Below are 27,911 nucleotides of genomic sequence, written 5' to 3'. Positions count from 1 at the left end.
GTGGTGTCTCGTTCGGATTTCCAGGCCAGACCTCAGCTCCGGCGGCAGCATCAGCCCGGCGCGTCTCGTGCTCCCAGGCGCTGCGCCCCAAGAAGGCGCAGAGCGCGGCCGCCACCGCTGAACCGGCCGCCGCGCCCCGCGCCCGCGCAGCTCGGGCTAAAAGCGCGGCGCGCGCAGCCCTGTCACCCCCCACCCAAGGCAGCGGCGGCTGCTCGGACCTCGGCTTCTGGGGGTGCGGGGAGCCGGCGGGGGAGCTGTCTGCATCCCTCGCGCTTCTCGCGGCGGCGGCGGCGGCGGCGGCGGGAGCCTTGGCCGCCGCCTCCTGCGCGCCCTTGCTGCCCCGAGCAACCCCAGGATTGCGAACTCGTGCCCCTGACCTATCGGGCGGGGCTCCGCGCTCCTGCCCTCGGCCCGGATGGGTCTCCTGGCTGGGACTTGGGGCTCCTGGAGTTAATGTCCAACTGGAGGTCTGCGGAGACCGGATCCGAGGTAAGCGGAGGAGCGGGCCTGGGGGAGCGGGCCTGGGGGGAGCGGGCGGGTGGCGCCTGAGTCGCCAGCGGGTGCGTCGGGCTGTGCGGCGCTGGAGACAGAGGGGGCGCGGCTGGACCCCAGAGCAGGCGGTGAGACTAGAAAGAGGGGACACTAGAGGGAACCGAAACGCCGGGAGGGCAGAAGAGAGAGAGAGAAGTGGAACCGGGGAGAGGCTGGGTTTGCGGAGGGGCAGGTTGCCTTTCCTCGTGGGCAAAAGTCTCTGGTGCCCCTGCTGCCTCTGGACCCGGGCATATCCGACAGGGGTAGTTTCCCTCCCCGACTCGGCGAGGTGCTCTTCCGTCAAGTCCCAGGAAGGTGCGGAACTGCAATCGCCTTTGAACCTACCACGACCAGAGCTGGGTTCTCTGTGGACGCGCAGCTGCATAGATATCATTAACGGGACTGTAACTGGGTTTGGTCTGTTCCAAGGGAAAGTGTAGGCCCCGGGAGGGACTGCTGCAAAGGTGCTGAGAACCTAAAAATAGAGAGCTCACCTCCTCCGGCGCGGTTTTGCAAATCTACATTCCTAGCCCTGGTCGGAACCCGGTTGCTAGCACTTTCCTAATGCCCGAAATCCCACCTCACCATCCCCGTCAAGCTTAAGAGACGGGCTTCCTGAACAGTCCAGGACCAGGGCCTCCGCCTCGAGCAGACTCTTGAACCTTCTCAAGGTCTCCCCTAAGCCATCTCGGTGATGGGTTGAATGACTTTCGTCTGTACTCTGTGTCACCTCCCCCAGTAACACCCCCGCCACCACCCTGGCACAGCCTCAGGGCTGATTTCGCTGTCGTTTGGTTTCCAGACCCACCGGGTGAAAACGAACCCTCTTCGGGGCGGGGAATGACTCCCGCCGGAACCCCCAGCCTCCTGACGCCTCCCTAGTTAGGGGGCTGGCACACGCACCCGCAGAGCCGACGTGCGCGCCCCGGGGGAGCTTCCCAGCCCCGCGCTCGCAACACTTTTGCTCATTGGTGGGGACAAACACAACTCTTCCGAGCCCTGCCGCGGATGTGTTAGAGCGCACTCCACTCTTCCACAGTATATTTGGGGGGGAGTATAAGTGGTTTACAATGTTGTGTTAGTTTCTGCTGTACAGTGAAGTGAATCAGCTATGTGTGTACATACATCCCCTCCCTCTTGGACCTCCCTCCCCGCCCCCATCCCACCCACCTAGGCCATCTTGAATATACACTCAAGTATCCCAAGGAAGAGATGCTGCTGCCAACCTGACGCACGCACCTCTTCCCGCAAAGCCCTGGAAGAGGGAGCTGCTGGGCTTCCGCCCAGCCGCGACCAGGTCTCGCCCTCACAGTTTCGCCACGTCTTCGCTTCGGCAGGGCTCAGGGACAGTGTCGCCTTTTCAACAAGTGTCAGGCGTTCGGGGAGCCCGCTGCGTCCCCAGCCCACTCTCTCAAGGGGTTCGGGTGCCCCTGGCCTCGGGCCTGGCCCCCGGCCTCGGGCCCTTTAACAGACAGACCCCTTCCCAGACTGTGTGCAGAAGGCGGCGCTCCTTCTTTTTCCTACTCTGGTCTTGGGCCCGACAGAATAAGTCCTCCGTCCGTCCAGGACACAAGACACAGTTAAGAAAAGCAGTTCATCTTTTCAGCAACTTCTGTCCCTATCCCAAAAGAAAGCCCCCGAGTTACAGCACGCCGCCTCCCACCCACCCACCCCCGCCTCCCTTTTCTCCTCCTGAGACCTGGATCTCGAAGGCAAAGCCCAAACAAACCTCCCAGCCTGCCAGACACAAGAAGGCGCGGGGGCACTGGCGGCGGGAGCGCTCACACGCGCTGAAGCTGTCACCGTGACGCGGGGGAGGGGGGTAGTTCAAAAAGCAGGTTGCCGAGAAACCAGCTTAAGTGAGGTGGGTAGAGAAAAATTACGGAGTGGGGATGAAGAGGGCTAGGAGCCTGAAAAGCAGGGGTGCTCGTGAGGACATCCAGAAGTTCCGGAGGGAAGGGTAATTTGCATTTGGGGACGATTGTAAGGGGAGTGCTCGTTCATCGGTTCTATGCTTAAAATGACAACGCAGCCCCAGCCGCGTGGGCGCTCCAGGACTCCGGCGGTTTCTGGTGCCCTCTGGTGCTGGGAACCCAGAAGCGCCCCACGGCGAGCGGCGGCTTCTGCCGGCACTTATGGCTCTTGGGACGTCCTTTCCTCCCTGGACTTGGGGACCACCAGGTGCCGGCGCCCGCGACGCTCCCCTTTTGCCCTGCCGGGCGCGTAAGTCCTGGGCGCAGAGGGGAACCAGCCTGTAGGGTACGAGGACGGGTGCGGGGGCACCTGGCGGAGCCGACTTCGGGAGGAGAGCTTGGTGACCGCACGTGGCAGCGCGTTCCGCAATTCGCGCTCGTCGCGAAGGCGGACGGTTGCGGCAGAAACACGTCGGACAGATGTGCTTTAAGAAAGAGATAAAGAGACCATCAGGGAACCCGCGGGGTGTGGGGTGTGTGGGGGGAAAACCTCTGCGTGGACCGCTGTGAATGCGAGCCGCCGGATTCCCTCCTCTTGCTGCGCCAGGCAAATACTGGGAACTAAAGAGCCGCTCCGGCTGCAGCCTGCCCCGGCTGTGCGCAGAGGGAAGAACGCGCCCTCCCCGTCCGGGGGACGTGGGAGAGCTCTTTCTGTGGCCTGCGCCGCACCCGGCCGAGGGCGGGAACCGGAGTCGGGAGCCTCCTTTGGCGAGGCGGGGAGTTTTCCGCTGAACTCTTTTGCCAGCTTCGCCACACTTCTAATTGAGGATCTCCACGTCCAATTTAAAAAGCCCTCCGTCGGCCAAGCAGGAAAAAAAGGAAAAACCCTCTTAATGCGGAAGGGAAATCTGGTGCCTCTGTCGCTTCCTGCTGGCGGCCACCGCGATTTGGGATAGCGCATTAATCCCGCGCCTCCCGGCCCCTCAGGGCCGCCAGCCAGTTCGCACGCACCCGCGAGCGGGCCCTTGGCGAGGGGGCGGGAGGCCTCGCGTTCCCCAGTCCTCTCTGCTCGAGCGCCTCGCTGGGCTCGTTTTGCACGGCCTGGGTCAGGTGTTGCCTGGGCCCCCGCGCCCCAACCCAGAGCCTTTCCTTTTCCCCGGGTTTGTAAATCAGCCAGCGGGGCATGGGGCGCCCGGAGCTGCAGGTTTTCGGAGTTCCTAGTGCCTACTGACTCCCCGAGCCCAACAGCTGCATAGCGAACAAACAGACGCTCAAAGGATGGAAAATGCATTCGTCTCCGCAGCGGTGGGAGGTGGCGGTCGAATAAAACGCTTCCCCGGGTGGCCTGCACCGGAAGCCGGGCGGGAGTTCTGGGTGGAGATGGGGGGCGGTTGCTGGAAGGGAGGCGGGCGCTCCTGGCTGCTAATGGAGAGGAAAGGGGCCAAAGTTTTTTTTACCTGGAAACTCTTACTCTCTCCCACGGAAAAAGTTCAAGGAGATTTTCCTTAGAATCCCTTTTATTTGGAGGAAAGAGGATAATCAACTGCATGAGTCTCGTAGCCCTTGCAAACTGAACAGTGGTATTTGGAAGGCACTGGGTAACACCGCGCCCCAAGGCGCCCGGGTCTCCCGCCACCTCCTAATTGTGTGGGGCTTGGCCCCGAGTTGAGGGGCCTTTTTCTCACCAGCCCCCTGCTGCGTGACCCTCCTTTCTAGGGGTGTGCGGAGTGACAGACCAAACGGAGGCCCCTGACTCAGAGGACCTGAGCCCCACCGCGCGCCCTTTCCTGGTCTAGACCTGCTGGTGCCCGTGCTCCTCTGTAGCGTCCCGGACCGGGTGGACTGTGACCGGGCGTGGGGAGCTCGCAACTCCTCTGCGAGGGGAAGGGATTTAAGGCCAGAATCTTCCAACACTGCAAAAATAAAGAGGGCGTTCGGGGACACCACGAACATTTTCAAGACAAAGGCTATCCCTACCTAACAGTAACGCTAAAACACTTACTGAGCGCTTACTTTCTGCTTGGCTAGGCCTTTTCCTGTGTTAATATTCATAACCTTAAGAAATGGAAGTAGTATTTTAAACTGACTTGAAGCTTTGGGAAGTGAAGTAACTTAACGCAGATATTCCCCGGACAGCCCCAAAGTCTCCAAGTTCCTACTAACTTCTTGTTCCGACAACAAAACACTAAGTTAAATGGGAGGAGGAGGGCTTCCCTGGTGGCGCAGTGGTTGAGAGTCCGCCTGCCGATGCAGGGCACACGGGTTCGTGCCCCGGTCCCGGAAGATCCCACATGCCGCGGAGCGGCTGGGCCCGTGAGCCATGGCCGCTGAGCCTGCGCGTCTGGAGCCTGTGCTCCGCAACGGGAGAGGCCACAACAGTGAGAGGCCCGCGTACCGCAAAAAAAAAAAAAAAGGGAGGAGGGCGAGGTTAATGGTGCCGCTGAGCCTGCCCCCGCCTAGCTGAGAGCAGGGTCAGGACCCCCGGCGGTCCCGCACTTGATTTTATTCCTAAAATAAAAGGCTGGTCTCTTGCTTGGGTCCAGGGCTCTTCCCTGGGGCCTGTGGGAGCTGCTGGACGGGGCGGGAAGCACAGGGTGAGGGTTGCCCGGTCGCCCCCCAGGAAGCGGGGGACGGGGGAGGTTGCGCGCCAGTGCTGGTGTCGTCGTGTTGGCCACGCGTCCGGTGTCGTCGTGTTGGTACCGGCGGGGGCAGCGGCACTGCTCGAAAATCCGACCCCTGGGATCCGGTGGCGGAAGAGAAGGGCACTTGTGGGATGGCCGCCAGGGAGGCGCACCCAGGAGCGGGGACGAGCAGGCGGCTGGGAAGGAAGGAGGGTGGGGGGAGCCCGGGGAAACGCCGGGCTGCCGCGGTCCGGGAGGAGGGCGGTGCCGAGTTTGGAGGGGAGCCCCGAGGACCCGCGGGGCCGAGGCGCCCCGGGCAGCGCGGCGGCCCTCGGCGTCCAGGCCTAACGCGCTCTCCCCGGTTCTCTCGCCCGCCCGCCCGCCCGCCCAGGTGCCGCCGCCGGACGGGACTCTAAGATGAAGTTATGGGATGTCGTGGCTGTCTGCCTGGTGCTGCTCCACACCGCGTCCGCCTTCCCGCTGCCCGCCGGTAAGAGGCCTCCCGAGGCGCCCGCCGAAGACCGCTCCCTCGGCCGCCGCCGCGCGCCCTTCGCGCCGAGCAGTGACTGTAAGAACCGTTCCCTCCCCGCGGGGGTCACCCCAGCCGCCGCTCGCACGCACCCCAAGTCAGCCCCGACCGCAGTGTGGCCTCCCGACCCAGGGCAGAGCCGCGCTGGCGCCGACGCCCCCTCGCGGTTCGTAGCCACAGACTGGAGCCCCAGGACCCCAGCACCTAGTCTGTTTGTGGCACGCGCTGGTTTTGCCCCGCACGGGGGGTGACACATTTTTCTGCTGCTCATTTAGCGTTCCGAGGAACAGCTGTTTTCCCCAGCAGTACCACCACCATCACCGTAGGAGAACACGCAGTTGTCCCCTTTCCTCTGCTTCCCCATCACACATATACACACCCCCGTTTTTTCTTCCAAAGCCCTCTTTCTCTGGGTGTGCCTGGCTGTGCTGAATTCTGAAAACAATTGCATTTCCATCCTAAACTGCCCTTGCAAGGGAAGAGGCTGAGGTTTCACAAAACCAAGCCAGAGTCAGAGAAAACACAGAAGGGACTTGATTTCCAGAACAAGCATCTGGGCAGTGTCAAATCTGTTCAGAAAAGTTCCAGTTCTAGAAAGACAACGATACATAGTGCTAGCTGGGGCTAGGGGGGAAAGAAACAAACCATCGTGCGCTCCACACATGACAGTGTTAACTCTTAAGAAAAGACCAGGTTATTAATATTAGGAAATTAGTCTGTGATTTGCCTCTCAAAAATGTCTTCGCAGTGTATCAGGGCACATCAGCTATGATTTGATATAATTTACCCTCCGCTCTTGAGAAGTTTATTGCATAAAGCAGAGTATGCTTCATCACAGGTTAGAGATTATTGGAGAGGTATGTAGCTAACAAAGGTAGCAGCAGAGAATTTGCACGACCCCAGACTAAAGCAATAGTGAGCATTACCGTAACCACTCACCACTCCCGTTACCCTTCAAGCTATTTTGCATTTGAAACATGCACAGTAGAAAGGGTCCCAGAGTCAGCTGTATGCTAGAGTCCCCCAAACCTATGGCCTTGGGCTAAAAATCGCTCAGGAAACGTGATGTGCTTATCTTATGCTTAATTAAAGCATCGTCTTCCAGAAGTCCCAGGAAAAAGAAAAAGTGCATTTTTCTAAGGCCAATTAAGACTTCAAGAGTGACTTAGGGTTAGAAAGAGAACACAGTTGATCCCTTGAAATTGAAGGAACTGTTCCAGGAGTTTCTGTCCATTAGCTGTATAAGCCTATTTTTAAAGGCTTTGGTTTCAACCACGAGTTTCCATCTTAGCGTATACAATGTTTCTGTAGTAGAAACTTAAAATGCCCTTTAGTGCCACTGTCTTCAGAACTGTACCCAGGAGGGCTGAGTAAGTGGCTTTTCATTGGTTCAAGCAGCCTAGGTCAGAGGAATGGGAACACAGTGGAAGGTAATAGTTTTCTAACCAAGACATTCTGGAGAGAAAAATGACTGTGCCTGATTATGAAGCTGATTAATTCATGGAGGTTTAATTAGCATATTAGTATCCTGTCTACCTAGGCTTATTTAATGCTGGATCCTGGTGCTGGCTCTGCTTTTGGCTAATTCTGTGACCTTGGACAAATTACTTACTACAGAACTCAATGAACAGTTTACAACTATACAGTAAAGGAAGGCCTTTCCACTCCAAAATGCCAATGACCGTGAGATTGACCCCCCCCCGGAACCCCCACACACACCTGCACACTCCACCCTAACCTTCCTTTGGGAAAAGACTCATAAGAAAAGACCCCTGCTCACTGGACTTACCTGGGGAACTTTAATGACTGCTGATGCTGGGCTTCACCAGGAGAGATTCTGATCTTATTGGTTTGGGGCGTGGCCTGGGCATCTAGATATTTAGATGTTCCACATGTGAGTCTAATGTGTTGTCAGGGTTGAATCCCTATGGCTTGATAATACCCTAAGAAAATCCGTGCCTCATGTAAGGTACAGGCAGTCACAAAGCAAGCAAGGTAGCCGTAATCCTACTGATGGACGGCCGTAGCTGGGGGTTCCGGGGAAAGGGAGATCACTTCCCTTTTCCAAAACTGATGCTAAATCATCAATGGACAAGATTCTGACCACTGTGTTTACATTAGAACCAGCAGAACACATCTGACTCTGTTTTATCTGTCGGAAGACCCAATAGATCCTTGAAAGAGAACTGTTCCCAGAGAGACAGTGAGCTGCGTTCTAAGCCAAATTGACTTCTCTCCAGGTATGTTCAATTCGGTAGCAAGCTGTCAGTGCAGGGAAGGCAGAATAATGACAATGTGCAGACTTTGAACACTCAACCAGTGTCAACATGCTCCTGTCACAGAGCTGACATTTATATCCTGCACTGTACGCCATGCAACTGGTTAAGGCTTATGTAGAAAAACATTCAGCCACTCGTTTCATTTGAAAATAGAAAGTACCGTAAATACTGGTCCCTCTTCTTTTCAAATGCTTGTAACTTAGTGATTGAGCAAAGGCTCTTTTATGCCACCTTGAGTCATTCTGTGCTGTTTAAAGGGGGCTGGACTGCACCCAACACCTTTGAGGTTGCGTGTATTTTGCTGATTCCAATATAAATGAAACAGCCAGAATTCTGTTCCTACCGTTCTCATGAGCTGAACCAACCAAGTAGAGTTCATAACTGGCTCACTCATTTGCCCAGAGGTTGACAATGAAGTTCATGGACTGTGGCTGCCTCCTGTAGCAACTTTGAACTTGTCTGAACTCGAAGACTTGTGATTTTCCTTTTGGAGCATCCAAGACTTCTCTCCCCTTCACCATCTTTGGGTTTTTTTTTATTTTGCTTTTTACCCATATCTTCTCCAAAGGGCGATTAGAGCAGGCCTGGGGCATCTAGAAAGCGAAACTAGAAGGTGATACGCACAGATGTCATAGCATTTTAGAGCCCAAAGGTACTCCTATGGTCCCCAAGCCTAAAGATGTAAAGCAGCTTGTCCAAAGTGCCAGAGTTCCATGATGGCAGGAGGATGGTTTCTAAAAATTTGTGATGTAAAAGCACGTATTCATTCAACAAGTAATTAATGTGTGCCCGTATGTGCCAGGCACTGTCCTAGGTGCTAGGGAATCCTTGGTACACAGGCAAAAGCTCCTGTCCTCATGAAACGTACTCTCTAGTAAAAGTGTAAGGAATGTATGAATTAGGATATGGGGGCTAACAGACATGTACTAATACATATGAAATATATAATCACAAAATACCTATGGAATACCAAGAGAGGTCTACTCAACACTCTGTAATAACCTACATGGGAAAGGATCCAAAGATGAGTAGATAGATACATAGACAAAATAAACCAAATTCTGTACACCTAGAACAAGCACAACATTTTAATCTAATTTGCTCTGATAATAAATAAAAATTAAATTTAAAAAACAAACAAGAAGTAAGGAGTTATAAGCTCTTGGGGATTAGCCCTGGCACATTCTACTCTAATTTGCAGCCTACTACAAATTGTGGTGCAACTTGGTAGCTTTGTAAACTAAAACTAAACATGAAGAACCTTGGGCTGAAAAGGTGGGCTTTCTATGTGACAGAAAACCAACTAGAAGAAACACTGGGCATTCTTAAATTTAATTGCAGGTAATCCACAATTTATTGTAATCTAATGGGGTTATAGTCCACCAGTTTGGTAGCAAGTCACAAATCCTCCTAGAGAAACCATCTTACAAATCAAGCTATCAAGCTCCCAGACTAGCCCACAAAAATCTATGGAAACCGTGATAGACCTGAGATATAATTCACAATATTATTGGGCTAGAGTTTCTTCCCAGGTTGCCAGGTCCCATAATCTGCAGAAGGAGGGCATAGAGCAAATCATGGAGTTTCAACAAGCAAGAGCTCACGTCCACACATTCAGATCAGTCTATGGTTTGGATCCCAGTCTTGCCACTTACCCAGCGGTTACTTAACAGCTCTTAAAGCGCAGTTTCCTCATCTGTAAAACAGGAATACTATTCATCCTGCCTCCTGGGGCTGCTGTGAGAGTTAAACGAGATAATGCTTGGTAAAACCTGTGCCCCATAAACAACTATTGAACGTGCCACCCTCCTCCTTGCAGCATGCACCCAGTGAATGCCTTTTCTCCCGACACAGACTTTCACTTCAGCCCCTGCCAAGCCATTGCTCTAACTGGTGGAATTTCAAGCAGCCCGACAAAGCATGGAGAGTGAAAGAAATGCAGGCCTTGCAGGGAGGCTATTTTGGGCCCCAGAGACAGTCAGTTGGTCAGCAGGTAGGCGGGCCAGTCTTGCCTGGGATTCTGCCCGCCCCCCACCCCCGTCAGCTCCCCCTGGCTCTTCCCAGGTTTCACAGCTCCTTCCCTTCCCCATTCTCTGAGCCCACGTAGTTCCTATGGAATTGTTCCCACCAGATTCCCATGGTCATGTTAGGGAGACCCTCTTCCCCATGGGAAGAAAGGGGTCAGGGCACACTAAGATCCTTACAGGTAGGTGATAAGGGGGCTGTGAGTTGGAGGCTCCCTGTCTTGAGATACGGTATTTCTGTGTTAAGTGATCCCACCTGGATATTTAAGCTGTTTCACAAACTCAGCAAAAAAAACTGTTAGTGAATTTATTAAACTTTCAGCCCATTGTTATTCGGCTAAGAAAGCTTCTAGTACAATAAGCTGGTTAAATTTTAAGCTTTCAAATCTAATGTTGTGGGTTCAGAGTTCAGAATAAATAAGTGCCGTCCATCTATTGCTTCTTATTATTTTAGGGACTGTATGAATAGATGATACCGTAATAAAGTCCCTAAGCTGAAAAAGGGCTGTGCCACTTGGGCTGGGGGTCCTGGAATCAGGAAATTGCATGTCAGCCTTTTAGGAAGCACTGATTTCTCACTTGAGATCTGAGACCAACATCTCATTCTGGCCTCAGTCTGAAGACCTATTTCAAACTGTTGCTGTTTAGAGAAATCTATTTCAGGCTTAATTTGAATTGGCCAGTCTTAGGACCTTAGGCCGATCCAACAGTCAAAGAATTATTCTCAAAAGATTCTACTTTCACTGATAGAAGAATAAAAGCTATCTGGCATTTTCTCCTCCTAATGTCCCTTTCATCTTTGTTTCTTTAGCACTTAATGGCCCATAGCCCCTTTATTCAATTAAAACACATATTCTTTAATTAATCACTTGAGCTCAATCAGGAAGCAAGTATTAAATATCTTTCATGCTCTAGGTGCTGTGTAGGCATCTAAAAGGCAAAATTGTGAACTTAAATAGCTTATGATCTAGTTGTAAACTATGGATAGGCCGATGGGTGGGTGGGTGGGTGGATTGTCAGTCCGAGAGATAGCTGTGTCTACCAAGGCATGTATGTTAGCTGTGGTCATGGTAAGAATTCCTAGCAATGAAGTCACTGGGATTTGGAGATTATAGCAGGAAAGAATTTGGGGGAGAGGGGGGATTTGAGCTGGTACTTGAAAGATGGGTATTAGGAAAGGAAGGGAAAGGGAAAAGGGCACATTCCAGACCAAGGAGAAGCACAGGCAAATTTGTGATCACGATATGGGGAAGGGGCAGGTGGTGGATACAAGGAGGAGGCCAGACGAGTCGCCAAGTACTGAGAACAGGTGGCGGGAAGTAGTGTGAAATTTAGGATATCTCTGTAGGTGATACCCAGATTATGAGATACTGTAAAATCCAGGAAAAGAAGGTGCTTGCTCTGTTTCTGATGGCAGCGGGGTGCCGCTGGAGTGTCTCAAGCAAGGTGGCAGCAAGCAGGATCTCACTGCAAAGCCTTCTTGCTGCAAAACTTACTCAAGTCCCAAGCTTCACGAGTCTATAGCATAGGCATATTTTTCATTTTGAAGTGTGCCCTTATTTTTAAAGTGTCAGGGCATAAGTACAATTGAATCAACCTGTTAATCCTCAAATAAGTGAAGAGCTACAAATAAAAACTTAAGTTAGTATCATACAGATGAATGTATTTACAAAACAGAAATAGACTCACAGATATAGAAAACAAACTTACGGTTACCAGAGGGGAAAGGTCGGGGGGAGGGATGGATTGGGAGTTTGGTATTAGCAGATGCAAACTATTATATATAGGATAAACAACAAGGACCTACTGTATAGCACAGGGAACTATATTCAATATCCTGTAATAGACACGGCTAGGGGGAAGAGTAAGCTGGGACGAAGTGAGAGAGTGGCATGGACATATATACACTACCAAACGTAAAATAGATAGCTAGTGGGAAGTAGCCGCATAGCACGGTGCTTTTCGACCACCTAGAGGGATGGGATAGGGACGGTGGGAGGGAGGGAGACGCAAGAGGAAGGAGATATGGGGATATATGTATATGTATAGCTGATTCATTTTGTTATAAAGTAGAAACTAACACACCATTGTAAAGCAATTATACTCCAATAAACATGTTTAAAAAATCTTGTAATAAACTATAATGGAAAAGAATCTGAAAAAGAATATATATACATATACATATATATGTACATATCTGAATCACTTTGCTGTACACCAGAAACTGACACAACATTGTAAATCAACTATACTTCAATTAAAAATAAAGAAATAAATAAAATAAAAGCTAAAGAAAAATAAAGTTAGTATCAGAGCACATCTTAGCTCTCCACGTGGTAACCCACTTTTTAACAAATAAGGTGTTTTTAATTTATTTTATCGAGTATAGTTGATTTACAATGTTGTGTTAATTTCTGCTGTACAACAAAGTGATTCAGTTGTACATATATATACATTCTTTTTCATATTCTTTTCCATAATGGTTTATCACAGGATATTGAATATAGTTCCCTGTGCTATACAGTAGGACCTTGTTGTTTATCCATCCTATATATAAGAGTTTGCATCTGCTAATACCAAACTCCCAATCCATCCCTCCCTCTCCCCCCTTCCCCCTTGGTAACCACAAGTCTGTTCTCTATGTCTGTGAGTCTATTTCTGTTTCGTAGATAAGTTCACTTGTGTCATATTTTAGATTAGATTAGATCCCACACATAAGTGATATCTTATGGTATTTGTCTTTCTCTTTCTGACTTACTTCACTTCTTATAATCTCTAGGTCCATCCATGTTGCTGCAAATGGCATTATCTCATTCTTTTTTATGGCCGAGTAGTATTCCATTATAAATATGTGTGTGTGTGTGTGTGTGTGTGTGTGTATATATATATATATATATATATATATACCACATCTTCTTTATCCATTCATTTGTTGATGACCATTTAGGTTGTTCCATGTCTTGCCTATTGTGAATAGTGCTGCTTTGAACATAGGGATGCATGTATCTTTTTGAATTATAGTTTTGTCCAGAAATATGCCCAGGAGTGGGACTGCTGGATCATATGGCAATTCAATTTTTAGTTTTTTGAGGCAATTCCATACCGTTTTCCACAATGGCTGCACCAGTTTACATTCCCACCAACAGTGTAGGAGGGTTCTCTTTTCTCCACACCCTCTCCAGCATTTGTTATTTTAACAAATAGGTTTTGCATATTGCCCTAAAATCGAGTAGGTTTGAGCTATACTGGACAAGAGGAGATGTTATTTATCCCTGTTGTACAGATGAAGCAATGAGACATAGAGATTTGCTCAAGGTCACAAATCCAATAAGTGGTGAAGCCAGCAAACCTCCAACTTCTAGTCCCAAAGCCAATAATGCTGGCTTAACACAGACTGCTCTCATATTAGAAGATTAAGAAAACACAAACCTTGGCTTGCTAAAAATGTATTCACTAACTGAAACACGTATTACTAGGAAAATCAATGAGCAAACTAATAGCAAGAAGCAAGGAATATTATATTTCCTTGAGGCCCTTTCTTTGATCCCTGTTTGGGCTGCAGTGGGCCTAGGCTCGTATTATTAATGGATATTTAGAAGTCTAAATCAGGACATTTTAGGGAGAGAAACATGTATTTCTCTGCACAGTCCTATAATATCGATGCTTTTTGCAGTGAGAGAAGGCTCCCTGACTCTTCGGGACAAAGTGAGGTCTCCTAGAATGCTTGATAGGCTGATGGCATTTGGGAGGCCTTCGAGAAGGCACTTGCCCTCAGGTGGCTTCTGTTCCGCCCAGGGAAGGAAGCGTCCACTTGGGAAGCCAAGGGTGACTGCACATGTGCCAGAGTGATGGCCTCTGTGGGAACAGGAGTGGGTTTGCACAACACAGATCTTGGGAATCAACTGCTTAGCTCAGTAGAGACAAAACCCACTTTTGTATGATTGTATAACTGAGCATGGTTTTTTAAAGTCTTCAAGCTTTTTTGCTTGCAAACCTACAAAATTACATTGAAAAACTATTGCACACTTCTAAAGTGATATCTGCATTTTTATCACAAGTTTAAATAGTTGTAGCAGATGTAATTTCCAGCCCATTTGGGAACTAGATATGTGCTTCAAATCTATTTTTGGCAAAACCTTGGAGCTGCAAATGTAACTTATCCAATTCGTGGAAAATTATCAAACAAATCAGCTCAAATAAGTTGATTTTTTGGTCAGAAAAGGTCCAACTTCATTTTCACTTCAAATGCACATGTTAGTATACATCCATGACAACCACCACGCCTCTGGATCCTAATTATAAGGTGAATAGATGGATGGGTGGATGGACAGACAGGCAAATGAAGCCCCATGCCTTGCCATGAGTGCCTGGACAGAATGAAACATGGAACCACCTACTTTGGTATTTCTTGAGTCATTCATATGGGACTTTTTAGTAAGTGTTCATAGTACAATGAACACCCATGTCCCCTTTTCACCAAGACTGACCTTTCATTAGCATTTTGCTTCATTTTTTTTCTTAATCCATTTGAGAATTACTTGCAAACACAACAATAAATAGTTCAGCATGAACCTTCTAGGAGCCAAGGACATTACCTTATATAACCACAATTCAGTTATCAGTCTCAGGAAATTTAACATTGACACAATACTGTTATCCAATAGATAGTCCATATTCAGATGCCCCCAATTGTGGCAATAATGTTCTTCATAGTTTTTTCCCTTAATTGAGAGTCACAACTTGCATTTGATTGTCATGTCTCTTTATTCTCCTTTAATCTAGAATTAGCTCCCAAGCCTTTTTTCCCACATTTTGAGAAGTCCAGACTGTCCTGCCTGCTGTTCTGCAGACTGTCCTTCGGTTTGGATTTGTGGGATTGTTTCCACATGATTAGATTCAGGTACACATCTTTGGAATCCTAAGTTGATGATGATGTGTCCTCACATCATGAGTCACCGATACCAGTTTATCCCAAGGAGCCATGCACGCCTGAACTATCCTTACAGGTGTCTATCCACCAGACAGTGCCTCGCGGTAAAATGAGTGAGACGGGCAGGAAGGCAGGATGATTGTGGAAGGAGCACTGGCTGCAGGAGTATTCGTAGGTGGACCGGTCTTAGGACGCAGCACATGTGGAATTTGAGGATCTGGACATTGATTCTCTTAAAACCACCCATAGACTCTGTAGAAAGTCCTCATGTACCCCCAGAGGGAATACATGCCACAGTTTGAAGACACCGATCTATGCCAAGGTGGACACAAAATATCATTCATGGGCTGTGGAGTCAGTTGATGTTTGTGTGGTTAATTTGGGGGCATTTCTAGGAAGAGAGAAGAGGCAGCCCAGACTCCCAGGACAGGCCTGCACCTCCTGTCCACAGACCACCATGCCGGGGCCTCCAGGCCTTCTCCTCCATGCAACATGCTGGACAAGCAAGGGGCCAGTGTCTGCATCCCCTTTGTCCAGAGCCAGCAGAGTTGGTCTTCACACCACTGCTTCCAATGTAATGTCAGTGAAGAATGGGCACAGATGTGAAAACCATAGGGACTTACTTTTGGTGCCATTTGTTAAGTACTTTCTGGCACTGAACCGAAAATTTTCTTCCATTCCATGTAACTCTCCCCATTTTCAGGGGAGATCGGGGCTGCAAACGGTTAAGGAACTTAACCAGACTGGACCCAGGAAAGCCTGAGGGAACACTCACCCTTCTGACCATACCACATGACCACTTCCTGCCGGCCTACCACTCTCCTCCGAAACTCTTCTGGCTACCTCAGTGAGGAGAAAAGTCAGGCGTGGAGGTTTTGTAAATGCAGCTGTTTTTGAATGATATGTCTAGCTCATTACCTGAAGAGTCTTTGAGATTCCAGTAAATTCATCCACCAAGGGGTAGAAAGTCCGCCTCACATCTGACCACAGGAATCCATCAGGCAGGCTCAAATGATAAAGAATACTTTTCTTTCACCCCCTTTATTCTCCTTTCAGCTTCTTAACCCCTCCTCTTCTTGCCCAGGTCCCTCAGGCCCTTCGAGTTCCTTCTACCCACCGCTCAGGTGGGCCCACTGGGAAGGGCCCAGGGACGTTGAATGAAGGACCCAGTGGAACCACGGGGCCTCTCTGGCTGCAGGCAGGGCTTTGTGGGAAGGAAGAAGCCAGGTTCTTCTGCTTTCCAGGTTCCTTTGGGGTTTCCCCTCAAAAACCACCTGCCTCTGAGAACATCTCAAGGGATTATTTTCCCTAGGGCGCTCATTGTATTGGGTAACTTTCTCTCCCTCCCCTGTTAAGTGTTTTATAAGGGCAGGAGCAGGGCTCCTGGTGTGCACTGGAGCATGAGGTGTTTACAGCTGGCTGTGGTCTGCTTTTAGGTCACACCAGGTGTTCATGGATTAGCTGACAAATGGACACCCTATTGAGTGTTTTCCTGGCTTAAAAGCAGAAGAATGGACATTTTCCCCTCAGGGGAGCCATTCTGTATTACCATAAAATTATTAACATCACTATAATAAAAGTATGGACCACATAGGTGGAAATCAGAGCAGGGCAATTAGAAGCTGAGTAACAAAATGAATGCAGTCCATCTTTCCTGAGTGAGGTTTTTGGCTATTTGTATTCACAGAGTCATTTCCATTACAGTGATGACAAGTTTTCTTAGTTAAATTGTAGGATAAGTAGTCAAGACATGGTATAGCTAATAAGTGTGTGCGATGTTGGTCAAAGTAAGTGGAGGTGGTAACTAAAATGGCATTCTGGTGGGCAAATGGCCTTTAAAAGTATACTCAAGGCTTCTTTTTCTGTATTTTGAACTGGTTCGTCTTTTCTTCTGTCTTGAGAGGATCCAGAAATGCTTTTTTAAAACAACACAACACTGGTGTTTTTACAACGCAAATACTTTTCAGATAAACCCATGTCATGTTTTATTGCCGGCAAACCACTGGTCGTGGAGAGAACGCCCTGGTAGCTCTGGCGGTGGTCACAGTGACTTAGTAAATTGCCTCAGCTGGTGATTGTTCATGGGAGAACAGATGCTCTGGACCCCTCTTGAAGTTAACTCAAGTCCACTCTGACCAGGATGGTCTATGTAACGCTAGATGAATACTCTGTCCAAAATAGGAAAGTAAGGGTGGTCGTCACATGATGCGAGATGCCTCAGCATTCCAGTACTTAGGGACCCATGGGTGCTTTATTTTAATTAGTTCAAATAAGTGGCAACGTCAACACTTTTAAATAGTAGCAGATGACAGAACTTTGAAGTCTTCAGAGAACTGCAACACGCTCCTAAACTAACACCACACGTTTCAGAGGTCGCTGAAGGTCAAATAAAAAACAAGCGTCAACAGCCCCCAAGACAAAGCTGTGGGGCTCTTACAGCGCATTTGGTAGCAGGTGCCATTGGTGATTCTAGCCTTAGAGTCCTAAGACCAAGCAGCAAAACCAGAAATGAATAAAATAGAGATTTTGAGAAAATGGCAATTTTGCCATTTGGGTGAGGGAGACTGCAGGTTTATAGCATGTTGGTGTCTGTGTCCTCTCAGAGGTCATTGGCTCCTTCTCTACCTTTACAGATGGAGACTGGGGTGTAAGGATACCTCCCACTAGAACCTGGGTGCTTTGAGACACAAGTATAGGGCCCTTTCTACACATCTCTTCACCTCTCCTAAATAAGACATAGGAAGATGACTTGATGAGTTGAGAGGCACTTGGTTATTTCAGGTGTAACCAAGACGTTGAACCAAGAGGCAAACGAAAAAGGTTGAGAATTGCTAGAACCTAAAATACCTCTTATGGGGTCTCCTGGGGCCCCTGATGCTGGTGGTTAGCAGAATGCTGCGGGGGCATCAGCAGAGGCAGTCCTCTCCCTGACGGGGGTGACACCAAGACTTAGACTGTCCACATCTTAGGGCATTAGCACTGGGGAAGGCTCCCGAGAGGGGCTAGCTGACCTCAGAAGGGTTCAGTGACTAGTCCAAGGTCACAGGCTGGGCAGGGACTGACCCCGGACTGGAATCCCAGGCTCTGTCCTCTCCAGCTCTGCAGTGAGACTTTATCACTCGGTGCCAGCGCGAGTTTGAGGAGCTTCCGGAGACGGGGCCTCTCTGTCTGAATCTGCCACCGCCCTTGGCTGCCGGTTTTCCGGTTTTAACTGGGAAATTGCCAGTTCTGCCTTAGGGTGATACGCAAGACCCAGGATGTGGGAGAGATGCCCCTGAACGACATGCTTTTCCCTTTCTGGAGACGATTTACTGTATTCTGTGGTCCATGGCAGCCTAACTTTAGAATCTACTTAATGTACCTCAGTTCAAGCTGAACTTTCCAATAGAAAGTGTATTTCTCACTTCCTGTTCTGAATGTGGTAAATGCGTGCAGGTGAAATGAGCATATCTTCCAGAGTAAGTTACCACACACCCGAGACTAGACAAGCTGCACCGTAGTGGAATTTTTACTTAAAAACAGATGGGCAGCTTGGAGCCCTAGAACAAGTCTGAGCTTTGAAACCAAAACCAGCTGAGTCTACATTTATGAGCCACGTGGCCTTGAGCAGATAGATATTTACCTTCTCTGAGCCTCAGTTTCCTGATCTGTAAAGTAGAGATAAATAGGCGACCCCGACTTTAGCCTTGCAGGGATGTTGTCAGGGTTAAAATTCATGCTAGGTGGCATCCATCCCACCTTGACACTGGTCATACTAAGTACATCAAGGAAGCTGTCATTTCAGATAGAGGATGATGCACATTCTTTGTAACGTGGGGAATTTTAAAGGTAAGACTCCATCATGTAGTTCTCATAATACTGCAATATTAGTGAAAGAAAATCATGTTCGTACATTATTGAAAAGTAAAAGCAGAATTCTGAAGAATGACATTAGTTGGAAATTTTCTTGAGAGGTTACATAAATCTTAGGCTGATCTTTTCATGTAAACATGCACGTGTATATGTGTATATACACATACATGTTTGTATATATGTGTGCGTGTATACACACACAGAGAACTTCTCTTTTTTATATACTTGGTCTACAGAGCAATTTGTACTTTACCTGGGGTACAGGTAGGCAACGAATATCAGATTAAATGTCCTCCCCCCCAGGGGGGCGGGTTCCACGTGCCTCCTTTTGCAGACAGCCTTTCAGGAGAGACTCCGCAGGCACAGCATCTCTGGCTTCACACCCAGGGTCTAGCCCACCCCAGAACTGGGCACCACCTGGAGTGAGGGCACCCAGGCACTGATTGAAGATGTGCCTCTCGCCTGTGTGGCCTTGACCTGGGCAGTAGGTCACCCCTGCGGACCTCAGCGTATTAACCCTTGCCCTTCCAGTACACAGAAGCTGGATGCTTTTCGCTGGAGTACAGAGGTGGGTCCTCCCCAGAGCGAGAAACACCTGTGCCTTCTCTCCAGAGCCTCTGCATCCTTGAGGCTAGTTCTGGCCTGGAAGACGGCTCCTGTAGGAGAGGCCCACTGTGCATGCAAGGGTCCAGCCCTCTCCTTCCTGGGCCCCTCGGGGCCCACCCCACTCTGGGTAAGGGGTCACCTCCTCACTGCTTCCTACACAACCTTGTACTGCCTCCCTCATGGGCCCATGGGTCAAAGACAGGCTGAAAACTGGCTTAGACACTCAGCCAGGCCGGGTGAGGAGGGGGACAACCCAATACGAGTATAAAATGACCCCTTGATTAAAATATAATTAACCTGAAAAAATATATATATATAATTAACCTGTACTCTTTTGAAGATAAATCTGACATTTAAAAGAATACTTTGTCCACTATATGCCAGCTTAGCCAAGATAATGCTTTGAATTATGTGCTTCTTGGTTCAGCTATTACAAGGAGTACTCCGAGGTCTCACCATTGTTCCTATAAAAACTCAATTAACTTTACCAGATAGTCAATATCCCAGGCCTTTGTTCCTGAGGTAATGTTACTGTTTTCCCATAATCGAGGGGGGCAAAGTCTCTGCAGTGAATGGTTTGGTTTGTTCCCAGAGTCTGGCCCTGTACAAGGTTTCATTTGTTTAAATAACATTGTTTATACAAAGGACACATCAAAGTTAAAATATTTTAAATAGAATAATGCCAAAATGTTTAGTTGCACCCTGAAGGATGACTTAAATGCATTTGAGCGTTTTGATTTTTCAAAAACTTTAGCTTTTAGATGTCCATGTTTTCCCAGATCTAGCCTCCAAATGGGTCTGGGAAATGGGCAAGTGTTTGACTTACTTTTTAAAAACGATGCTCCTCTTTTGTATTTTGCAAGTATTTTACTATCAAAGTTCATACTAACGAGGGCCATTTGTGTAGCTGACATGCTGCCAAGCCTTTATAGGATAAAGAAAGTGATATGCCATTAAGTCTTAATTTGGGGAACTAATCCAAACCCAACCCCTTTGCTGCCCCTGGCTCAGTGAATTCCAGGAACATGGAGGCGGCTGGGGGCTTCTTGGTCCCCCAGGGAGTTTACTTGCCTGAGCCAGGTGTGAGGCCTCTGCAGAGACCCTAAAGATTGGCTCAGTGGGGGCATGGCTCACAATGCCCCCGCCAAATGCCTAGTGTTGATAACTTGAGGTCTCTTTAGAAATGAACTCAGTCAGCAGCAAAAGGCCTGGGATTAGGAATTCAGTTGGAAGAGACAGGCCAATTTGCTCTATGGTTTGGAAAATATAATGTTGCCCTTTCCTAGTTTCCAAAATTCATATCCATGTAAAACTTTCAGCATAAATATTTATTTTTTCCTCTATTGTTCAAGAAGCAGAAGAAAGGGGGCAGGGGGGAATCCCTTCAGTTCAATAAGAATCACCTATGTCCTGAACCTGAGGCTTAAATAAACATTTCCACCTTAACGACAAGGTATGAGGGAGATGTCCCATCAAAAGCGGTCCTCATTACCTACACTCTTTCTTTTTATTTTTTTATTTTTATCTTTGGCTGCATTGGGTCTTCGTTGCTGCGCGGGGGCTTTCTCTAGTACGCGAGCGGGGGCTACTCTGTTGCGGTGCGCGGGCTTCTCATCGTGGTGCCTTCTCTTTGTTGCAGAGCACGGGCTCTAGGCGCACGGGCTTCAGTAGTTGTAGCATGCAGGCTCAGTAGTTGTGGCGCATGGGCTTAGTTGCTCCGCAGCATGTGGGATCTTCCCGGACCAGGGCTCGAACCCGTGTCCCCTGCATTGTCAGGCGGATTCTTAACCACTGCGCCACCAGGGAAGCCCCTACGCTGTTTGGTTTAACACATCAAACACAGATTGACTGCTTCCCAGGTGCCTGGAAGCCTTTTAATTCAGGCTTAATGATCCATTCACCACCTCACCCAAAAGCATAAGTGGCTGGTGCATTCACACTGCTACACGCATCACCCCAAAAAGGCCAAGCAGAAATTAAAATAAAGAAAAAGGAACTAAGCATTCTCATAACAAAGGATAAGTATGTCCCAAACATTACTGAGGACCGCTGATACTATAAGTTTATTTGCTAGTTATCTGAAATCAAATTTAACTAGGTATTCTGTATTTTATCTGGCAAGCAAAGCCAGTGGACAGAGTCATGTGGTCAAAATGTCTTAAAAAGGAGGGACAACATTTTTCCAGAACTTCGAAAGTGTCAGGCAATAAATAAGAACATTATAAATGCTGATTCAAATCATCATTATAACCCTAGTAATATAAAATTATGTAATTTATCATGTTATATAAAATAATGAGTCTCTAAACCAGTGTAAGTTGAACTTTTCTAAGTCAAATGTTTTCACATTTGTTTTTGTTAAAATTTTAGTAATATTTCATCCTCATTTCTGATTAATCCTCAGTTGATTCTCAATCAGTTTTAACTTCCATGTTCCCAGGTTCTTAAGTTCATGATCTATTCAGGAGTTCTTGAAAAGAGCCAGGGACCCCATCATGTGGATCCTTTTGTAAAGCAAAGAGTCTCTTTAGAAATTTGAAGACTTTTTTTTTTTCCTGTATTTTGACTAATCACCCCTAAGATACCAGGTTTAGAAGTTCAGACTTCTATTCAAGCATGGGTTTTTGAAACTGAGCACACCTAATTTCCTCTTTTATAGCTTATTATTGAAAAAAAGTCACAAATAGCATAAGCAAGTCATTTTTCAAAATAAGTAGTTCATGTCTTTAACGCAGAGTGCTTTAAAAAATTTTTCAGGGAATTTCCTGGCGGTCCAGTGGCACTTTCACTGCTGTGGCCTGGGTTCAATCCCTGGTCTGGGAACTAAGAATCCTGCAAGCCATTTGGTGTGGCAAAAAGAAGAAAAAAAAATTTTTTTAACATCTTTGTTGGAGTATACTTACTTTACAATGGTGTGTTAGTTTCTGCTTTAGAACAAAGTGAATCAGCTATACATATATATATCCCCATATCTCTTCTCTCTTGCGTCTCCCTCCCTCCCACCCTATCCCACCCCTCTAGGTGGTCACAAAGCACCGAGCTGATCTCCCTGTGCTATGCAGCTACTTCCCACTAGCTATCTGTTTTACATTTGGTAGTGTATATATGTCCATGCCACTCTCTCACTTCGTCCCAGCCTACCCTTCCCCGTCCCGTGTCCTCAAGTCCATTCTCTATGTCTGCGTCTTTATTCCTGTCCTGCCCCTTGGTTCTTCAGAGCCATCTTTTTTTTTTTTTTTAGATTCCATATATATATGTGTTAACCTATGGTAATTGTTTTTCTCTTTCTGACTTACTTCACTCTGTATGACAGACTCTAGGTCCATCCACCTCACTACAAATAACTCAATTTCGTTTCCTTTTATGGCTGAGTAATATTCCATTGTATATATGTGCCACGTCTTCTTTATCGATTCAACATTTTTTTTTAAGAACAGAGAAGGAAAGTAAGGGAGAGAGAGAGGGAGGCAGGAAGGAAGGAGACTTCCTAAAGAAGTCCAGTAGAAGCAGTTCAGAGGAAACGACAAATTCAGATTCCAATACTCTCCCACTCTTCCAGTCCTTCTTGAGAAAATGTTACGCCCATGGAGCCAGAACCTTTCTGAATCCTCAGGATGAAGTGGGCTTTGAGAGCTGACACTCTAAAGCTGCCGGAAGCTGGCAAGGGAGTGAGCTTGGTTATTTGCTGCTTATTCGCTCTCAGGAGGGAGATGACCGTGCTGCTCGCGCACTGCGGCTACCCACGTGATGGAGGCTATTTATTTTGGAGCCTTTCATTTCATCATGGTGCGGTTCCCAGCTGAAGCCCAAGTGTCCCCTGGATAAATTAAGGACTCTCTCTTTCTCCCCTCATAAAGTGACCTAACTCATTCAGAAATCATTGTGGGCCTCCAGGGACCAGAACCTATTGTAGGCACCTGGGATCCACTGGTGAGCAAGCCACGCAAAGGTCCCTGCCTCGCAGAGGTGACATTCGCTCAGAGAAGACAGACAACAAGTAGTCAACATAAGGAAAGTTAGACAGTGTGTTGGAAGGTAGTGAGTATTACGCTGGGGAGGGAAGAGGGCAGGAGGGTCTGGCTTCGGGCTCGGGAGGGATTGCATTTGAAATAGGGAGGTCAAGGCGGGGCTTGGTGGTGGTGACATTTGAGCAAAGACTTGAAGGGGACGTGGGCGTGAGCCACTGGGTACCCCGCAGGAATGGTGTTTCAGGCAGAGAGGGAACAGCCGGCACAAAGGCCCTGAGTCCCTGTTTGTGTTCTGATCTGTGTGGTTCTCGACCACGATGATCTTGCCCCCAGGGGACCTTTGGCAATATCTGGGGACACTTCAGTTCGTCACTGTCGGGATGGGGCTGGGGGATACTACTAGCACCTCCTGGGTGGAGGCCAGGGATGCAACTACACATCCTTAAATGCTCCCACAACAAAGAATGTTCCAGCCCAGAATGTCAGTAGTGCTGAGGTTGAGAAGCCTTGTGTTTGAGGAACAGTGGGAAGGCCAGAGGAGCCGGAGGGGGAGGCAGTAAGGAGGAAGGAAGGTCAGTGGTAACAGAAGCCGGGACGGAGTGGGGGGCCGGGTCAGGGAGGGCCTTGGGCCAGGGTGGACTTTGACTTTTATGCCCAGGGAAATGGGGAGCCACTGGAGGGCTTGGAGCAGAGAAGGGACATGAGCTGTGTTAACAGTTTTAAGAGTGTTGCTCTGGCTGCCGGGTGGAAGACAGACTGAAGGAGGGTAAGGCTGGAATGCAGGGGCTCGGGGACAAGAGGCGATGGGGCACAGACCAGTGGAAGCAGCTTTGAGAATTCTGTGCACAGGACCATCCAGTGCCAAATTTTAGATTTTAGTTTTAGGGCAACAAGGTGATCTGGAAATTCCACACCATCCCCACTCTTTTCATTACTATATGTCATATGTTCTGCATACACACACACACAGATGAGAGAGAGAGAGAGAAACAGAAATAGATATGGTTAAGTTGCCTTAGCTGGATTATGTTTTACACAACAGGATACCTGATATCTGTTTTAACAATTTGTTCATAACAAAACCATTTGACGTGGGTTAGGCACAGTGTAATCCTTTGCTGCTTTAACGTGGGCTTGGCAAAAAAAATTCCCTCTTGCTAACAACTCTTTTGTGGCATATTGTCCTAAGCCACATATAAACCTAAACATACTAAATAACCTGAAAATGGGATGGGGAGCATAAAAGGTTTAGTACCTAATAAATGGGTGTTTGAATTGCTTTCCTCTTTTAAAAATGTATTCAGTTGTTCAAAGTTACTCTTCTCCTACTGGATCAGCCAAAGCAAATGCTTGAAATACGGCAGAAAACGCCAAGAGACTGCAAATTCATGCATTTGCCCAAAGGTCTCAAACACCGTAGAAGCATCACCTCAATCACTCCTCCATGTGACCTCCCTAAAATGCACATCTCTTGTCCTCTTTGCAACCAAAGCCAGTGGGAGTCATGTGACAGCCCGCAGCAGAGGCTGGACACCCCCCTCCCACCATCTGCCCACAAACAGCATCTCAGTCCATGTACTGCTGTGATACATTTAAATGTCATCTTCCATGTCCTGGCTATTGTAAATAGAGCTGCAGTGAACATTGTGGTACATGACTCTTTTTGAATTACGGTTTTCTCAGGGTATATGCCCAGTAGTGGGATTTCTGGGGCGTATGGTAGTTCTATTTTTAGTTTTTTAAGGAACCTCCAAGTGTCCATCAACAGATGAATTGGTAAAGAAGGTGTGGCACATATATACAATGGAATATTACTCAGCCATAAAAAGAAATGAAATTGAGTTATTTGTAGTGAGGTGGATGGACCTAGAGTCTGTCATACGGAGTGAAGTAAGTCAGAAAGAGAAAAACAAATACCATATGCTAACACATATATATGGAATCTAAAAAAAAAAAATGTCATGAAGAACCTAGGGGCAGGACAGGAATAAAGATGCAGACCTACTAGAGAATGGACTTGAGGACACGGGGAGGGGGAAGGGTAAGCTGGGACAAAGTGAGAGAGTGGCATGGACATGTATACACTACGAATTGTAAAACCGATAGCTAGTGGGACGCAGGAACATAGCACAGGGAGATCAGCTCGGTGTTTTATGACCACCTAGAGGGGTGGGATAGGGAGGGTGGGAGGGAGACGCAAGAGGGAAGAGATATGGGGACATATGTATATGTATAACTGATTTGCTTTGTGGTAGTGCAGAAGCTGACACACCATTGTGGAGCAATGGTACTCCAATGAAGACATTAAAAAAAAATAAAAAAAGAAAGAAAATACATTAACTGTAAATACTCAAAAAACAAAGGAAATATAAGGTTAAATAAAATATATGAAAAATTTTTTTTAAATGTCATCTTACAGTATGACCATATAGTTTTAAAGTCATGCTAATCCAAAGAAGTGGTAAATTAGTCTCTGTGTTAGTGAAAAGTAGGCTTTATGTTTTTTAAGGAAGCTCTAAAATATAGCTGAGCTCAAGAGCTTTTCATGTGATCTGTCAAAATGGTTCTCGTCCCACTCAGCTGAGCAGAGGTGTTAAGTCGGGGTGGATTTCAGGAAGGAGCACTCCTCGGTATTCCAGGTGAAAGTAGCAGTGTCTTCCAAGCCCAATCCAAGGTTAATCCTTTTTTCACCCTCTAAGACAGGGTTTCTCAACGTATGCTCCATGGACCACCCCCATCAGAACTTCTCCAGGGCTCGTTAAAAATACAGATTCCTCGGCCCCTCCCCACGCGTCCCTTAAGGTTCGGGCTAGGACTCTGCATTTCCGTGAGCAGCCCAGCATAGTCACATCCACACTCACATTTGAGAACCACAACTGTAGGTTACGTCATTAGAACAAGAAGAAGCGGCCTCGATCAGCATCAGCACCCTCAATACAGACGCGTTACAAAATGGCAGATGTTATTCAAATGGCAATTCCACTTCGAAGGATTTGTTTTCAGCAAGGAAGTGGGTCACCCCCCCGTGTCAGTCTCCTCTTTCGAGTGGATGAACTTCCTTCCGCGGAGTCTTGGAGGGCACCTTTTGGCCTGTGTCCTCAGGCTCGGGCTGGAGGGGGTGACAGCGGTCCCTGAGCTGGCAGTTTCACCGCGAGGCCGAGCTTGGCCGCCTTTAGGAGACACTGGGATCTTGGAGCCTCCTCGAAATGGTCGTTGCTGTTGTCTTACGTGACCGTTTCTGTTTTCTTGTTGCACAGCAAATATGCCAGAGGATTATCCTGATCAGTTTGATGATGTCATGGATTTTATACAAGCCACCATTAGAAGACTGAAAAGGTCACCAGATAAACAAATGGCCGTGCTGCCCCGCCGAGAGCGGCACCGGCAGGCTGCAGCCGCCAGCCCGGAGGGTTCCCGAGGGAAAGGCCGGCGGGGCCAGAGGGGCCGAAATCGGGGATGCGTCTTAACCGCCGTGCATCTGAACGTCACTGACTTGGGTTTGGGCTACGAAACCAAGGAGGAACTCATTTTCAGGTACTGCAGCGGCTCATGCGATGCAGCCGAGACAATGTATGACAAAATATTAAAAAACTTGTCCAAAAGTAGAAGGCTGGTGAGTGACAAAGTCGGGCAGGCGTGTTGCAGACCCCTCGCCTTCGACGACGACCTGTCCTTTCTAGATGATAACCTGGTTTACCATATTCTGAGAAAGCATTCCGCCAAACGCTGTGGATGTATCTGACTCCCGCTCCAGAGACCGCTGTGTATTGCATTCCTGCCACAAAGTGCAAAGAAAGGGACCAAGGTTCCCAGAAAACGTTTGCCCGGAGGGGAAGATAAGGACCAAGGAGGCGAGGAGGAGGCAGGCAGCCGTTGTGGGAGCCTGGCGGAGGGAGACCCAGCGACAGAAAACAGGGCGGGAGAGAGAGAAAACTGCTGTCTGCATTCTCCCAGATGGCGGCCAGCGTCACCAGAAGCTCAGGGCTGGTGTCCCTGCTTGGGTGTTGCCGTCGTTTCATCCGATACAGTCCACCGTCGCCGGTCACGGGTACAGTTGCGGATGCACTTGAAACCAAACCAGTGTATCTCCTGTGGTTTGTTTTCACATGTCTGGAGACACCGGGGAAATGGTCCTCCTGGTGTCGTTCCCTGTCATTACGTTTTACTGCTGAAAGCAAGAAAGGTTTATTTTTCTGTCACTCAGTGGAGACATACACCGGCAAGGAGGGAAAAAAAAAAAAGCAAAGACACACACAAGAGGTAGTAACCTTTGCTTTTGAAGGTTCAGGCCTGAGGTTTACTCCAGCCAGCGTTTTGGGGAACAGTGGGTGATTGATTTCAAACATGGTGTGTGAGGTGGGAAGAGGTTGGCTAGGAACCAGAAAGGCTGTCCTCATGACTAAAACCAAACCTGAAGGTATTTCCTTTCTGTCCTTGGAAACAGGAAACCAGTTGTGGTTTTCGGCAGCATTCTTGCAGGAGAGCGTTCGGGGAAGGCCCCCAGCTGCACCGGGGCGGGGAGGTCGCCGGGCTCTCGGTTTACAGAGAGACAAATGTTACATACACCCCAGCTCCGTTATGTGTGGTCACCAGTGACCAGAGAAGCTACTCGATGCAATGCATCTGTTTCAGATACAGAAGTATAGAGAAAATATTTA

The 27,911-nt window shown here is 48.2% G+C and overlaps 1 protein-coding gene across 1 annotated transcript; it reads left to right on the top strand.

Annotated features, from left to right (window-relative positions):
* On the top strand, nt 1–27,911 carry GDNF (glial cell derived neurotrophic factor). Its single transcript, XM_060091646.1, has 3 exons — nt 1–489; nt 5,457–5,633; nt 26,511–27,911. The coding sequence occupies exons 2-3, from the start codon at nt 5,483–5,485 to the stop codon at nt 26,993–26,995; spliced, it is 636 nt and encodes a 211-aa protein (XP_059947629.1). The 5' UTR covers nt 1–489; nt 5,457–5,482; the 3' UTR covers nt 26,996–27,911.

This window comes from Mesoplodon densirostris, chromosome 3 (genome assembly GCF_025265405.1).
Source record: "Mesoplodon densirostris isolate mMesDen1 chromosome 3, mMesDen1 primary haplotype, whole genome shotgun sequence".
In the NCBI taxonomy this organism is placed as follows: domain Eukaryota; kingdom Metazoa; phylum Chordata; class Mammalia; order Artiodactyla; family Ziphiidae; genus Mesoplodon; species Mesoplodon densirostris.
The sequence above is the reverse complement of the archived record's forward strand: the minus strand, read 5'-3'. Positions and strand labels throughout refer to the sequence as shown.

What these genes read in the sequence shown, in the direction of transcription:
- GDNF (XM_060091646.1), top strand. Translation starts at nt 5,483, where the DNA reads ATGAAGTTATGGGATGTCGTGGCTGTCTGCCTGGTGCTGCTCCACACC. An exon ending in CTTCGCGCCGAGCAGTGACT is followed by an intron (nt 5,634 to 26,510) that starts GTAAGAACCGTT and finishes CTTGTTGCACAG; the next exon opens with CAAATATGCCAGAGGATTAT.